The sequence below is a fragment of the Catharus ustulatus genome, chromosome 1 (genome assembly GCF_009819885.2).
Source record: "Catharus ustulatus isolate bCatUst1 chromosome 1, bCatUst1.pri.v2, whole genome shotgun sequence".
NCBI classification, from domain to species: domain Eukaryota; kingdom Metazoa; phylum Chordata; class Aves; order Passeriformes; family Turdidae; genus Catharus; species Catharus ustulatus.
Genome location: NC_046221.1, coordinates 28140727 through 28158576, shown reverse-complemented (window position 1 = coordinate 28158576; position 17850 = coordinate 28140727). Strand labels below are relative to the sequence as shown.

Here is a 17850-nt window from a genome sequence, read left to right as displayed (position 1 = left end):
AAAAAAGAGGGGGAAGAAAATAAACTTGGAAAAATAAAAAATATTTGGACCAAGTGCTATTCAAATGGCTTTTTTTTTTTTTTAAACACAAAAGAGCCTCATTTAAAACTGCAGTGCATATTGCATATTTAAATCTCAGTTTTCTAAGAACATATCACTGGGGAAAGAGACTGCAGGTTTTTGTCAAAGTTCAACGCCAAAAAAAACCCAAAAAAACCAAAAAACCCAAAAAAACCCCAGCAAAACAAAACAAAGAAACCAAAAACGCCCTCCCCCCCAAAAAAAGTATTTCACATTGTACTCCTAGTTGGTAATTTATTTTTACAATACTTTTTTTGGTCTATCCCAGTGTTATCTTTCAGAATCAGAAATTTGGTTTTGCACTTGACACAACAATAACACATTTTAAAAAATAGCTCCATATTCCAATTTCTTTAAACATCTGGATGATATTAGTTGCACTACCATTTTTCAAAGAGAGACTTTTTCAGACAATGTTTTTTCATGTGAAAGACAGTGCTATATTGTATTATTCATTTTCTGGTACTTTTTTTTTTTTAATACAGTCAAGCTGCACCCTAAAAGTATAAGCACTAGAAGCCCACGATGAGGATCTGCCAGTCAACACCAGGAAATACTTGAACTGATAAAATGGATTTTGATGTGGAGAAGAATCAAAATACTGAAAGTAAGCATCTGTTCCACAAATATTTTCCAGTGCTTAACTGTTTATTGTTTTGTTTTTATTTTTCATTAAAACCTAAGTCTCCCACCTAGACTATGAGAATCTTCTGCCAACTAAAGTGTATCTGAGTTTTTGGATTAATTTGGGGATTTACTACCAACTAACTTATCCACTATTCATAAATCAAGCCCCAGCTTAAGTTAATTTCAAGGCTGATAATTTTTGGAACATTTTATGATATAAATTATTCATTACACAGATGTATTATACCTGTTTGCCAGAAAATAACAGAGGCTGTGCCAACTCATTTTTTTAAAATATGATACCTGGGAAGCAAATCTTAAAACATGTTTGGCAATGCTTCAGCCAAGTGATATTGCCATACACTAAAATTTCACACCTTTTTTTGACCATCTTGGTAGTGAAAACCATTTCTGTGCCAAGGTTTGGCATTACTGAAGTGCTTAAAAGAGGGCAAAAGTGGTGTAAGGACTTGTGTTAAATTTTCACATGGCCTTACAGATTTGGTTTCTTTTCTCTTGTTCAATTTTAAGGAAATCACTCCAGTGACAATGTTTTACAGCTCCTCAAAAACCTAGGGCAACAACAGTGATTTCAAAACAACCAAATATTATCCAGCTGCTATATTAAAACACATCTTTCTTTCTATGTCACACAAGAAACCAACGCACTAGTTAAACTCTCCTCCATAAACTTTGAAATATATAAATAAACACAAAAATGTTTAACTCTATCATTCTTTAAGACCATATCATAACATAGAACATAATTTTCACACCTGTGGAAGACAAATGCAGTTAGTGAATTCCACTATGTAATTTTTCTGTAAACTACCTTAAAATAGTCCTAAGTTCTGGTTGAAAAACGTTGCACAGAAACTGAACATTTTTTCCCATTATACTATGTTCTGCTTGAAGCAGCAAGCAGATTTATTAGCAATATTCTTTTATCATTTTTCAGCTGCAATGCTGGGTGCCATGATGGCAGTACATTTGCTTCTACGTTCTGTCCTCAAAAGAAGGCACAACAACCTCTGTGATTTAAGGTGCCTAAATGAGGGCCATCCTTTGTCAGAATACGCTACTGAAACAAATTTGAATTAATTCAAAAGACCTGTATGGATATTTTTTAATATATTTTTTAAAAATGTATTTTAGATATAGCTATGCAAAATTGCATTGCATTGAATGATAAAATAAGCGCATGTAGAACATATTTAAGGCATGATTAAGAACTATATTACTGCTGCATGCCAACTTCATCTGTTACATCAAACAGGGTTTTCTTGTGTATATATACACACTGCCTCCCACTTCAGCTCAGAGAATTCAGCATTTCTACAGATTGGGCCAAGGCATCCAAGTAGGGTAAGAGCAAATAAGGAGAAAAAATTCCTAAACATTTGAAAATGTTAATTGTGCCTAGCACTCACAGCAGCTCAGGGGTGAGACAAAGATAAAATTCAATTTGTTGGTAGCAACTCAACTACTTCAAACATAAGGTCAAATTTCCTTTTTTCCCCCTTTCTGAAATCATCACTTCAGTTCTCATGACTTGCAAATCCTAAAGACAGACTTTCTCCTAATTCTCAACCCAAATTAATCCCTTTTAGTGACCTCCAACAGCTAAATCAGAGAAGACAGGGGTCCTAGGGAAGAAAATTTAAAAATCATAGCATGAAGTGATTAAAGGCTGCAAAGCCACACATAACCAACAAAGCACTTAAAGCACCGTGTGCCACCTCAACTTCGGTATTTCCTAGATTTTGAAAGGTTAACATTAGGACTTTGGTTTCATTGTTTAATTTTCAACACACTTGCGTGAAAGTACGTGTGTGAGGAAATGTTTTCCGTGTTTGGAGAAAGTCATAGTGAAAAAGATAAAATTCTATAAACCATAACGAGATTGTCGCCTGCACAGCGCAGGAGTAGTTCAGACACTTCTGCACTCCTCACAGACTTTCTTAATCACCAGCCTTATTTTTGATTAGAATAAAATTCCAGGGACTACAGGAATTGAACTGTGCACTTTTTTCTTATCATCTGAACAAATTTAAAGATTTGAAACTTAAAATATTATTTCAAACATTATATTCAATAATGTAATATTACAGTGTTCAAATAAATTTGCATATTTGCTGTGTGAAAGCAAAAAATAAATGCTTCTACCTAGCTAATAAGCATAATCATCAATGATTTCTTTTGAACACAAAATGTGTACTAAAATATATTACTTGCTAGGGTTGTTATGTTGTGTATTTGCAGTTCCAGAAAACATTTCCTGAGGGGTTTAGATGAGAATTCTGTGCTGACATATATACTGACAATTTATTTCCACTGAAAAAATGCAGTACAGTAAAGAAATTAAATAAAAGGAAGCTAAACAAAAGTCTAGAGACGAAGCAGCTGATCCTGCAGTACTCAAATAATGACCTGACACACACACTCTGCAGTGTTTTTCAAAACAGATTACGTGCAAAGATGAGCAGATAGAAACTTAACTAGCATGATTAGTGTAACCATCATGATAATATGTCTAAACTCCTTGCTGCCTTGGTCCTTGCAAAAGTTTAAAATCAGAGGAGATATTTCAAACAATACTTTTTTCACTGGAAGGCAATAGACGGAAGCCCACATCTAATAATAAAGAGACCTCATAATAAGATCTTATTGTACACAAATGAAAAAAATGGTCAGGCCACATTTATTCCTACTAAATATTACCATATCATGATATTGAATTATTTTCGTTTACGTTCTATTCATCTTTCTTAAATTCAACTAGAACAAGTTGAAACAAGTGTCTATATTAAGCCTGAATACCACTAATAAAAGCTACCAGAAAAGTCATGATTTATGGTGTTGTTTGGCAATCCTGAAAGAGCTCTGTAATCCTTCTGCAGGGTGAATGGACACTGTTATAGAAACGGAGACCTTATAAGTTTATTTCAGCTTTCATGTGATGTAACAAAATCTACAATGTTTTTGAGATGAGAGAGCTTGTCAGAACTTAGTAGTGAGTATCACCCGTTCCAAAGAAGTGACAGCAAGTGTTACCAGAGAGAAGCTGCTGCCCTTATGCCCTACAGCAAAGTCACTGTCTGTCTATTATTTGACAGGCAGGGTAATATGGGAATATGCTACGCTGGTGGAAAAACTGACACAATTGCTGGAATGTCCTGCGACTAGGATGAACAAAATTGAAGTAGCATGTCCAATGTTTGTGCTAGATCACAATTTAAATCATATGTTTATTACTGTTAAATTACATGCCTTGTACTGCTGACACCTGCAAGTGCTTGGCAAAATCTGAAAATAAAATAGCATTATTTGCTGTCAGCAGAATGCAACTTTTCCTGAACATCTAAAATTGAATTTTATAACTAGAAGTAAAAACTAACAGCCATTAAATGTTCAGCACTATGGCCTCTCTTGTCATTGAAATAGTGTCATTTACCTACCAATTATTTTCAAGGCCCTATAGTGCTAAAGAAGATACATTGTTGGGGAATTTTAAAATGTGTACTATAGGTGATTTAAACTGGACCAAAACCGATGAGCAAAGTCAAAAGAATGAGAACTAAACAACAGTCTCCTTGGCAAAAGCAGAAAACTCAATCCCATTTTGCTGCTATAATCCATACTAGTAACTTCCCTGTGACACATCAAAAATTGGATGCAGTGAGTGACTGAGAGACTGAAATCATCAGTAGCTCAGGCTTGCAATTCATCCACAGGTCAGGCAGAGTGCAGCAAATGACCCAACTTTCTCTACACATGTTCACTTCTGAGCTCTAAGCACACATTTGAGAAACCACCCCCTCTGAGGAGGGGTAGAAAAAGCCTTATCATACCACCTCCTCCTGGCTGTGAAAAATCACAGATATATAATACACAATCCTAAAACCATGTAGAACAAAGAATTTTATGACAAAATTCAAGAAATTATGAAATACAAGACCAAGTCTTAATCCTTTAAAAACAGGTTCACTTTATGGCTGAAAGGAGTTTAACTTGATACCATAGTTTTTAAATTTATTACACTGCATAGTATAAAACAGAAAAAAGCTACCAAAAAAGGCTTTGGGGAACATATAGGGCAATACAGCTTTATCAGAGAAATTTATCTGCACAGCCCTCTGGAAAAGCTGTGTGAAAGTGACTAAACAAAACCACAAGGAGTCCCCATAAGACAATTTTTTCAGTATCTTTCATATTTATTACATATTCACTAAATGCAATTCTAATTGCCTGTACTTTAAAGTCCAGGAGACTTTATCTAAATTTACTCATTAAAATCTTTATGAATGAAAATCAGACACAAGAACGTTTTAAAAATTCATAATAATCACTAAGGTAACCCAAAATGTGTAATCATTCTACTGAAAAAATTTATTTACTCTTTAAAACATTCCATTTTCCAACACAATTTAAAACTAATACACATCCTGCAAGAAGTGAAGTCCATAATAATTAATTTACCTCATAAAGTAGCTAAAAAATTGTATCTGATACACAGTGTAGTGATCTCCAGGAAAACATGAGTAGAAATTAAAAACCCTTGGATTTTTCTGTGTACTTGGAAGTCAAGAATACACGAGACACGAGATTTTTAACTCATGTTATCAGGAACCCACTTTAGTTTAAGCGGGTGACAGAAATTCAATAACAGTTTTAATTCACTCTTGGAATGTCTCTTGCATGTAAGTGGTATTCAAGAAAGATTGCTTGATGTCCAAACTGTAGCGGACAGCTAATTTCCTGTGTCTGTCTCCATACCTCCTTACAAAAGAACAATTTGATTAATTCCCCAGGGGAAACTGAATAACATATTTTAGCAATTGGAAAGGGATACTAGCAAGCCAAAAAATGATACCACTCCCTGAAGATTCTGTATGTGCCAATCTTAAAAGTAAACACATGACAGAGTGTAAGTATTCAAGTATGCTGACAAATAACACATGAGAACATCTCATCCCAGCTGTGTCCCTGTGTATCCAAACACTGAGGCACTTAATAGGTAGAAGATCCTACAAAATACAAAGAAATGACAGCAACCTGAAAAATGTTGAAGACTTTTAGAATACTCTTTTATTTTTACACTGAGGATGCATTTATAAATCCACTTAAGGAATCAATTGGAAAGTTTCTCTTCAGAGATTATGGTGATGATAGAAAAGAACACCAGTGCTAAAGAAGCTTCTGTGCAGACAAACAAAGAATCAAAATCTTTATTTTTTGAAAAGTCAGTACTATAAAAGAATACTATTACATTCAGTATTATTAAACAGCTATTCCATGCCAAAAATGTAGTTCTAGTTTTACAGTGTTATATTTGAACAAGGCATGCCAATCAATATAAGGTATTGATAACCTTCACATGAATTTTCAGTGAAAGAAAATGGTTTAGTAATTCAAATCACCTTCCTTTGTTTAGAGAATACATGCATTTTCTCTCCTTAGAGGTTTGTATTCTGTAGTACTCCTAAAATACTTTTTCTTGTCAATATTACCAATGCTGATACAGTATCTGGATTCACACCTTTCTCACAGAGAACACAAAACAAGCATTTAACTAGCATAGTAAAATTTTCTTTACTGATTAAGAATATTTCCATTTTGCATACATTCTGGGTTTTTTCATACCTATTTAAAAGAGAATCTGAAAGGCTTATTTTATGATCTTCTGCCAGAGCAAACCTATGCACAGCATTTCATAAAAAACTTCAGACACAAAGTGAAACTCCTAAAACCAGAATACTTCAACTATTTTTAGGGTGCATTAACTTACTTTGGAGGATGTCGAGTCACATTCCTGACAAATCCATCCATAGCCAGTCTGTTTAGGAGACTTTTTCAAGGGAGGGTCTAGACAGCCAAAATGGTAGCAAAGCCTGCATTCATCACACCTGCAAGAGAAAAAAGAAAAAATATATTTATATTAAATGGTACTTCTGTACTATTTTAGATTGAGCTTCCCTGCAATTCTCAGCAGAAGATTTCCTGATCCATTATCATAATAAAGAAAATCAATTTTATATAAGTGGTTATTTTAAACAGCCACTTCAAGTAGGTTCTGCTTAATCTGGAATATCCTGATGCAGACACTCATCTATAACCTTTGTCATCATTGTACATAAATGAAAACATTTCAAAGACTTGCAAATTAATAAAAAAGGCTTAATTTTTTAGATACTTCAGTGACAATCACTGCCCTTTTATTTCCAGAAATTTTAACTTTTTTAGACAGTGACAATATTTTTTTTCATAGTTTTAAGACATTGTTTTGCACATGTAGTTTTTCAAAAAAAGCTGTGTGAAAAATCCACCCACATATTAAATAACTCAAGTATAATTTACAGCTATGAATTACATTTTTTACACCAGGACTATGTGGTTGATAAACAAATGTAAAAATATTTTCTCATTCACACTGAATTTTCTGGAAAGGGCATTAATTTAAAAGGATTTCACTGTGATCTTTCACTTATATAAGTGCTAGGTGTACACATAATAAATGTATGTTCTTCTTTAAGAAACCTTTCATTAGTGTTTTACTATGCATAGGCCACACAAAAAGCTCGAAACATATAGCATAGCTATTGTTAACCTACTTTTAATGTACCACAAACAGAAAACATGCTAGAGTAGAATAAGTGTTTCATGAAAGGATTTTTAAATCAGAACAATAGTAGGCTCAAAATGAGAATGAGATTTCTTCGAAGCAAATAATAGAGGTTTTCATATACCCTACTTCCCCCTGTCTTCCTTTGTATGTAAAGGAAAGCTTTCTTCAAATTTACTTTGTAACAGTCTCTTCATTAAACAGTCTTAAACTCTGATTTAGGGTCAATATTGAAAAATAGGAAAGAATAAATATTTAAAAATCAAAAATTTTAAAGAAATCCCTCACACTCTCTGCTTTCCTAGCCACTCTTTTTTCCCTCTACAGTATGTGCAAACACAAAAATGTCCAAAACCTGCAGTAATAGCATGGCACAGGCATCATCAGATCAAAGACAGAGAGACATAATTTATCAACAGAACAGACAGCGCATTGCAGAAAGAAGATTCAACTAACAGAAAATACTGCTGCATTAGTAAAACAAAACATTCATGTGACTTCTCCAAGGATTAGTCTCAATAAAAAGAATAACTGCTTTTGATTGACAGTTAACCTAAGTAAATATTTTTGTCCTTGCTGACAAGGTTGTGCTTGCCAGGAGTCACAGGTAACACATGAGCGCTGGTAAGGTATGGCATGTACTGTTTCCCACTACAGAGAAATTAAAAGCAATAATCTGACTATCCACAGGATTCAACACTGGACTGACATGGGTTTGATACTTTTTTGAAAATGAGATATACCATATTGCAATATATAGCCTTAGGATTGCTTAGCAGTGACTCCATTGAACTCCACAAACAAAGCAAACACTTAAAATAGAAAAACACTCTCAGTTTTTAAAGACACAAGAGTTCTAATATTGAAATATATTACTTCAAATTTGGAATACATGCCATTTTATTTTCTGTTAAAAGTATATTAAAATAATAAAAAGGCTGAGAATGGGAGATGGAATGCGTCACACTCCTAAATCACAACAGTGTATGTGACCTTCAGCAAAAGATTAAGCCTCCTTTGAGCCTCAGTGTTCTCATCTGTAAAGGAGTATATTTTTACTAACCTATTTCTATATCTGGAACCTTATGCATGTAAGGGCTTGCACTTGAGCAGTGCTTATCAGAACTCCCTTAATGTAAACTTAAGGATCCTCTTAAGTAATTGAAAATAAAGAAACATACTATTTCTGACTGATTTCGAGTACTTTCAGAGTTTAATCCTTAAATCTACATCTGATTTAAACAGTGTTGATATAGATTTATTTATTTTAATAAAGTAATTTCTTTATATGTCTATGTTCAAAAGACAATGTTTCCCTTTTAAAATTACTCTTCGGCATCTCTTAAATTTTTACCATTTTGTATCTAGAATAGTGGTACTGCATTTTCAGCCATGTTTCCTCAGAATATGCTGAGGGAGTTTGCAAAGCCAGGTTGAAATAACCATGACATTGTGAAATTAAATATGGATCTCGAGGCACCATTCTAAACTGCAATATTTTTAATATTTATTGTCATTAATTTTTATTACTTCAGAGTGTTTAGTTTGGTATAAGAAAAATTGCATTTTCCTAGAGTGAGTTAAAAATATCTACATGTAAGTTTTCAGATATTAATAGCTTCTATCCTCATCTGCACAGCTAAGGAAATGCAAATGAGTATTTTCATACATCAAAACATAAAAAGCTGCATGATGATAAAAGTGTAACCATGCTAAATATTTTTAATGTTTTCTGCTTTTTACTGGAATACAGATTCTGTACTGGAAAATAGAAATTCACTGATTCTGAAGTTCCCAGAGCACGATGCTGGGAAAATGGATGAACACACACTGTACCTTGGTTAATGATGCTCTATCTGCCTGGCAGTCATTGTTTGCTGAGACTGACTGGGGACAAAATGTGAAGTTTAAACACGTCACAGTGAAAAAAAATTGGCATTCTTAATTCCTAATTCCAAAAGCAAATGCTGCACCTAAGTTAAAATGGCACTAATAAAACAAGATTAATCCCTCAAGTGTATACTATTAGCTGTGTTCTTTGTCTTGCAACATAAAAATGATAGAAATCCCACTGTCACATTCAGAAAATAAGGAAGTGACACAAAATACAGAGTATCTTTGGCTTAACTACAGAGAATGAAATTGCTGGGTCACAAAAGATGTCGTGCTGACAGTCTCGCAGCCTGTCAGTAAATGCACTCACAGATTCATCACATTATGATCATTTAGAGTAAAGGAGTTATGTGGCACCATCATTTACAAATATCATCCACCTCCATCCTGAAGATGGCTTAATAGGACAAACAAAACTGCTGGGATGGGGAAGGGGGGAAAGGGAAAGAAGCCACTTCCTCCATATTAGAGGTTGTTGAAAATTTTACGCTTGTGCATTCAAGGTCGCACATTCAAACTTAAACTAACAAGTATTTTATCTTGCTATTTGTGGATAACTATTTTTGTGGTGAAGCACATGATTTACAAATGCAATTCAGTGATGGACCATCTTCAGCAGCCTGGTTCGCTGCTGTACTGAAAACTTTGTGGAAATAAAAGCAGAGCTCCACACAAAGACAAGCTAACCTAACCTCCTAAATTACCTCTAACTGACAGGTAATTGCTTACTATCACTGTTATAACAAGCCTGAAATTACTTTATGCATCAAAATTAAAAATCACCGTGTTCCTCATTCCAGCAATTAATGAGGATAGATATATGCCCACTAAATATGGAGAAAATGGAGTGTGAAGAAGAAAGGTGAATTCTGAAGTAGTTACGACAAAAAAGTTTAAAAAACCCCAAACAAACATTTTTACTTATAGAAGTATAGAATACATGTCATCTACATCTTCACTGCAAGAAATCCTGATTAGGCATTTCCATACCTGAATTATGTTTGCTTTTTTCTTTAATAGAGTGATCTCCATCTGCTCTTGCCCTTGGATTGTTTTATTAGTTTTTTTAGCAGTACAGCAGGCTGTGCTCAATCCCTATCGTGTTCATAATTAACTAATTATGCTCTAATCAATGTGCAGATACTGATTTTGCAATGTAAATGAGATAAATGAGATAATGGCTGGGGTCAATCTCATTTTATTTACAAAGCTCAGCACACACATCCAATTTCATTACATTGCATCTACCTGCACAGGAGGGAGTCTTATCAGTTGGCCTGCAGAAGTCTTCCTGCAAGCACTGGGGAGAAAGACCTGTGCTTTTATAGAGGAGCAGTGAATACAAAACCCGCCTGTCACTGGCACATTTGTAAGTCACTGGTTAATATCATCGAAAACCACAAAGAGCTGATTCAGCCAGAGCGAAGAAACCTATTTTGCATTCACGAGACAGCATCACCCATCTATAGCTGTAAAAGTAATTACCTACATGTCCCTGAAACACAACATTAATAAGCTAATCTTTAAATACAACTTTCCAAATATGCTTCAGAGACTACAGAAAATCTCACTTATGTACGCATCATTGCACACCGCCTGCAGTGTCATGCCAAAAGGTACCATGGTGAACAAAATACAAAATTGCAAAATATATATACTGCTCCCAATTTGTCACAACAGCTTGGAAAGATTTACTTTAATGAAAAAAAAGATATAAAACATTCATACATATCTTACCATTAAAAGCAGAGAAATTGTCATATAAGCCTTACTCTGACAAACTCAGAATTAGTCTGACAAAAATTAGAAGTAAGCTAATTCAGAATTTTTAAATTGTAAGGGAAATGCAGTGGGAAGCGTGTGTGTAAATGCACCCACTTGCTGAAGGCATGCAACACAATGGCTACTCCAGTAACTGTGTAGATTTAACTACTGATAAGCATCATCCTTTGCAGGCTTGTTCTGGACCCCGTTTCTGACTAAAGGCTCTTAGCACCTGAGGAAGAGACATCGGAAGAACTGAGGTTTCTTCTCAGGCACCAATCTCTCTCCCCTGTAATCCCTCAGTGTCCAAGTGCTGAGTCACTCTGGAACTGCAAATAGCCAGAGACATGATTTGGGGGTCATTTTAAATTGCAGCATATTCTTGATTTCAGATGAGCAACTCAAAACCAGCCATGACCTTGTAAGTCACTGTCAACACTTGGTTTCTTATTAGCAGTTGTATGATATACAATAGAAAGGAGCACATAAGCATTCCCAAAACCCCAGAGTAAATCAAGGTAGCTGAAGTGAATTCAAACTGTAGAACCAAAACACATTACTTCAGCCTGGAGTAGCTGAGGAGTGCTCCTGTGGCATCTTACTGCAACCAAACCACAGGAGAGAGAAATTCTGGATGACAGGAATGAACACTGTGTGGTGGGTTGCAGCAGCAATGCTCACATGTCACATCAAAGAAGGAGTTTTCCTGTGCCCTTATTTAAACAGCAAAATTCGAGATCTGATGGTGAAATAAATTTATAGTCCTCTGTTTAGTGCACTGTTATTAATGTTGCCCAAAAAGTATTTATTCTAGTTATTGAGGGAGGAGCCCAAAACTGTAGCATGTTTTCATTATAGATTATGTGGAGAACACTTATCTTTTCCTTCTGACATTTCTTGAAACAAAGTGAAAATAAGCAAAGGTATGACTTTGCATCTTACCCTACCATTCTACACTAAAACTCTTCAATTCAGCCCAAATAATTCTAAAACAAATTACCTTCATTTTGCTGTGATAAGTCAGTGAAACACAAACCAGAAGTGATGCAGTACTATATTTAGACTCTGAAATGTAAGATCTAAATTATTATCAACTCCTTTGTTTTTTAGACAAAAAATGACAAAATAATAAAGCCCTATTAAAGTATAAAATGGAAGAAGTTGATTCTTATCTTCCTGATTGCTACACTTTTCCCCTTGCCTATAAATGGTGTAACAAGTAAAAATCAGCGATCACCTTGCAGTTTCTGTTCTCCAGAACAGTTTTAAGAGGTCTTCCCACATTGGCCAATCAAGCTTTAGGTGACTTTTCCACCAAACATATGATATATTTCTGCACTAAAATTCGTATGTGACTGCATATGCATAAACAGTTGATTATAAACCAGGATATAGCCCAACTATATGGCCTCTTCATACACTGTTATCCGGAAAGGCTCTCTATCTTCACAGATACTACAAGTTCACCCACAATAAACTGTAAGGAACTTCACCCAATTTCAAAGTTAGATCTAAATGGCAGTCAGTCCTGTATTGAGTGGGTGGGTGGAACGGATGTCCTTCAGACACTTCTGCAACCTGCATATTTCTGGATTGTAATATTCTCATAATTTTGATTTAGGCAAATGAAATACTCTTCCTGGGAAGGCTAATGCTATGGTATTACACCAGGTAATTAAGTCACATTCTAATTTCTATTATGCCGGGTACAAGGCAAGCACACTAAGGGAGGTCTCTTATCTACATGGTTTATAATGGTAGATGACAGAGTAGACTATCGCTCTCTTTTGTTGTGCCTGGAAGAGAGAGGGCATGGCTACTGCTGAAAGGTGAGCAGTTACACCAGATGAGGAATGATAATTGCATTCTGTTTTTTGTATCTACCTACTGCTGATGAAGACAGTGTATGAGCAAGATGGACACACATCCTGACTCCTGACAGAGCATGACGAACTTAGTGATCTCCAGCTAAGAGTAGTTTCACTATAAAGTACCTAAGTGCTTTTGGATATGGGAAATTGTCTGATCTCCTGTTTACTTAAATTTCTGTCCAATATCAAGGGCATTAATAAAAACAAACAGCATCTATCAATTACAGCAAAACACAAAACAGCAAAAGAAAACAAGCATTCATCTGAAAGACATCTGTATAGCTAAATTTATTGCACTAAACCCAAAACTGCCACCTAACAGATTTAACTGATTCAAATCATTATTTTAATACTAAATCAAACACCCCCTCATATCCAAAAACCTAACAGAGATTATTCATGGGTAAGGAAGAATTCCTATGTAACCAAGTTTTTTTCTGAACGGTCTACAAATCATTTGGTTTATGAAACTTAAGTTTGCATATAGAAAATGAATTCTAAGAATGTTGAAAAGAAACTTTATTTACTGTACCTGTATGTCAACAGCTCTCTTTCAGCAAGAAATTAACTTTTCTCTCTCTCAGTACTGCAAAACTACATAAACACGTGGTTTTCTTAAATTAGTTTGAAAAATTCATTAATGACCCACATATACAAGTGGAATACAATGATATGAACACTATTTCAGATGTGTTTGCTTTTGTTAATATAGTTACTATGTAGAACTTCTATTTATAACATTTTAATATTTAAACCAAGAATTTCTGTGAAAACGACCCAAAGACCTGCATTAAAGTAATGTTACACCAATTACAGATATTGAAAAAGTCCTTTGACAAACTGAAAGGTGTAAAATTTAAGAAGCTATTACCAAATGTTACATTTGTTTTTCTGAAGTACATTCTAGCAATACATGATTGGACCTACAGTGCCACTCTCAGGTGTTCAGATATTAACACTACTGAATGGTGTACTGTTTATGAACCATGGAAAAGCCGTGATAGTTTAAAATATTGCCATCAAACGTATTTCAAAAAGTGAAACATCAAGTGTTAGCGTCTGGCTTTCAACCTAACGATATGGGGGGGAGAGAGAGAGAGAAAGGGACAGAGACAGAGAGAACAAAATTCTACAAGAAAGCTGTACTGGGGAAAAACATAAAAAATACAGCAGGAATTCACCTTAGGATTTCAAGCATGCCCAGGAAAATATCTGCAATACTTGAAACAGTATTTAACACGTTAGTCTGTCCTTAAAATACTCCAACAGCGGAGATTACTGAACTTCCCTAAAAAACATCTCTAGTGTAAGTATTCTCATTATTAAAAAACCCCATCTATTGGCTAAATTAACTTGATATGATGTATCTTATTTTTGGTCTGACCAGCTTTGAAGAACACCTTTTTCCTTCTTTGTAGCAACTTCTGTCTTTATCATCTTTATGTTAATTTAGGTTTTTTTTAACAGATCGCCCACCTTTGCTAAATTAAAGAAATATCACTATTTTAAGCTTTTTTTATTCATATCTCCTGTAGTCTTCCTATCATCCAGTTCAGTTTGCTTTGGGCCTTCTCTGCCAAAGTGGACAGGATATGCTATCTGAGACTTTTCAAAGGGTGAAATACTGGTCCTCTGAATATTTAGGAGGAGTACTTCAAAGCATTAAGTGCAACACCTCTCCCTGTATGCATCAGGTTTGATCAATCTGAGCAATGTTCTGTGATCCAGAGTCCCCCAAAAATTCTTTTGGTTTTTTTTTAGTCACTCTTGATATCATAATCATGCAATCAATGGCTATTTGCCTTTCCTTTCTGCACTGCATGCTTTTTCTGAGTACTTTCTTAAATTTTTATTTTAAATTCTAACACATTCTACTGCCATCGTTTGCAAACATGACCAAACACTTTATTTCAGTACCTAATAGGCTAAAGCAAAAATATCGTAATACTGAATCAGGAGAGCTTGAGTGGAACTCAGTGAGCTGAGTATCATTTGACAGTGATAAAACCAGGTAGCTGGTTTATTTTACTAAACAGCTACACGTTTTATTGCAGTTTAATTAAGAGATTCTCTAACTTATGTAAAGGAATGTCACACACAGAAGCATTTTGAAAGTCCTACTAAAGCCAAGATAAGCCACATTTATCATTCTCTCCTATCCACAATTCCTAGACCATTTTAGTTTAATAAATGATCATAAATCACAGTAAACATTACTTCTTTTTTTTTTTCATAACTCAGCATGATGTATGGGCTAACATCTTTTTTTCTCCCCCTGCTTACACAGCACTTGGACACAACTTTTTATTTTCAGAATACTGCACAAGTGGTCAATAAACCTGGGTCTTTTCTTCCTAGAAAAGATTCACAAATCCTTAAAGATCAAATTCCTGCATTAGTGTCTACTTCCTAGTACAAATTTCTTTATTTTTAAGATGTCTCTGTGTGCCTTGCCAATGCAGAATGATAAGCATTTCTGATAGTTCCAACAAAAATCTTAATTCTGAGATTCTCCCACCCCCTTTTTAAAATGAAACGACGTGTTAGACATCAGGTTAATTTTATTTAATATAATATTCAAACATGAAATGCCCTGGTAAGATATGACTCATAGATAAGTATACATAAATTTGTATATTCTCCTATTACTTATTACAGCATTTAATTTCTTTTTTAAGTTTAAAAAATACTTTCAAATGGAAACGTGCCTTAATAGATGACAAAACCCACCATATCTCAAGAAATTCAAAGATTATAGGTCATAAAGTTACAAGTGTGATTGCATTTGAGCAGAATTTTTCCGAGCAAGTTCAAGATGAAAACGATGAAGATGTCAACACTTTGATACTGTAGATTTAAGAACAGGATCTGTACCATTTGAAGATCAAAATACTATGTGTGCATCTACCAGGATATATACGGACGGAGACGAAGATCTCAGCTGTCACGCTGTATGATCAGTTCTTCATTCCTTCCCCAACTTACAAAACAATTTCGTGTTTGTATTGGGAGGAGATAAGCTTGTCCTGAACACTGCCAGACAAGTAAGCCAAATGAAACAAATGCCTGCACAAACTAAATTTTTTCTTATTGAAAAAAAAAAAAATTCAGAAAGAAAAGAAGCATAGGTATAGTTCTAGTCACTTAAGTGTTTGGAGTCAGAAACAATTAGTTCATACTAATAAGCATAAAATCAATTTTTCCATGGCAAATCTATTCCTTCAGAATAGTAAGTCTCAAGTGTTTTACAGGTCTCATTATCTCTGAACATTTATTTTTTTTTTAGGAAACAATCCTTTTTACAATAAAGTCTATGTACAACACAGTGTTCTATATAGAAATGTTCTTATTAAACTGTATACAAGTAGGGTGGCAGGCAGATGGCAAACCGTTGCTTATTTCTTTCAGTATCACCATAGAGGAACACACAATATTTAAGTCCCACAGGCTTCTGTCACTCTTCAATGAATCCAAGCATTGTATAACATCATTTGCCAACGAAGCACAGGGGAAAGAGACATTACTTAATAGGACAATCCTGACAAGACATTTATCCGGGATTTTTCAACGATGCACATACAAAATGTTCCTGAATAGTGCAAAAAAATGCAGGCAAATTAACTACCTTGTCAGTCCAAATAACAAACCAATCAATTACATTCTATCCAAGCCTGACAAGTAAACTCAATGTTTTGTCATAATAAGCTTATAGTTGAGACAAGGTAGCTGTTCTCCTTTTTTCTAGGTATTCTATTGAGAGCTTTATCCACATTTAAAAATCCTATTATAAAAGGTTTCCACGATTGCCTCCGAGGATGAGTTGTGGCAGAGTTGTGTCTCATGAAGGGTATCTACACAGTAAAGTGATAAGAAAAAAATATTAACATTGAAAGATCACAGCAGCTCTCCTCTGTCTTATGAAACATTTTAACATCACACTAAATTTAAGCAATGTGTATGCTCAGATCCAAATACTTAGACACCCACACCAAATTTTCAAGAGTCTCTAAGAGTCAAAACATTAAACTGAAATGAGTATAACTTTTTCTCAATACAGCTCAAAGAACAAAGGCAGCCCACCACAAGACAGAGAAGATAATTTTCTTTTTTTTTTTAAATCATAAAAGCAACAATTTAATACATGTAGGCTTGGTTGTGAAGCTAGCATTTTACTCAGATTTGCAACCCACAGAAATGCAGCTATGAGACTGACTACAAGCACAAATATTTGTACTTATGTTAGAATCTTAAAAAATGCTTGTTTTATAGAATAGCATTTGAAAGAAAACCAGTCTTAGGATTTAGGAAGGGCTAAGTAAGGGAGGGTTTCTTTCAAAATGAATTGTAAAAATTCAGTACATTAAAAGCTTTAGTCACTTCTGAAAAACTCTTTGAGCCAGCAATTCCAAAGTCTTCACAGCTTTTTCTTTTCCTACTTGTACTTCCTGTCTTTTGACACTCATGACATACATACTTTTCAAGAATGCTTTTTAAAAAATCAATACCATTTTAAAGTGTTGATTCTTTGCATTGAAACTCTTTAAAGTACTTGTCATTCAGTGAATTAATGTATCTTAGAGCAGTGTGAGATTTTAATTAGGAAAACATCTATGAGCAAATACATTTTGAAAGACTGACAAAACGTCTCCATCACCACACTTAGTGGTTTTTGTTTTTTGGGTTTTTTTTAGGTTTTTTTTTAAATTTGAAACGTATTTAAGTAGAATTGCAAATAAAAAAGAAACTGCTGTCATACTTTGATAAAATGGAAGTCTGATGAACAGCAGCCATCTTGTTGCCACATGTTCAAACAAAAATTCTTTGTAACCAAATTTTAGTTTTGAGCATAAGGCTTTTGAGTCTAAAGGTTAGAGGGACAGCAAGAAGTACCCTATGTAAATCCATGCCCAATTCTAACTTCATATATTACTTGAAACACAACTAAAATTTTAAATGAATGTCCTGAACTGCAATTCTACAGTTCAATTTTGA

At 34.4% G+C, this 17850-nt stretch overlaps 1 protein-coding gene across 4 annotated transcripts in view; it reads right to left on the bottom strand.

The window, feature by feature from the left end:
• PHF14 (PHD finger protein 14) overlaps window positions 1-17850 on the bottom strand; it is a 170366-nt gene that overhangs the window by 50063 nt on the left and 102453 nt on the right. For 3 of the 4 annotated variants that reach the window (XM_033077164.1, XM_033077259.1, XM_042780215.1), the window contains exon 17: window positions 6497-6614. In XM_033077164.1, coding sequence (XP_032933055.1) covers window positions 6497-6614 — 118 coding nt within the window. Of the gene's footprint in view, window positions 1-6496; window positions 6615-15399; window positions 16710-17850 lie in introns of those variants that run through there. The other variant, XM_033077354.1, reaches the window with a different exon arrangement.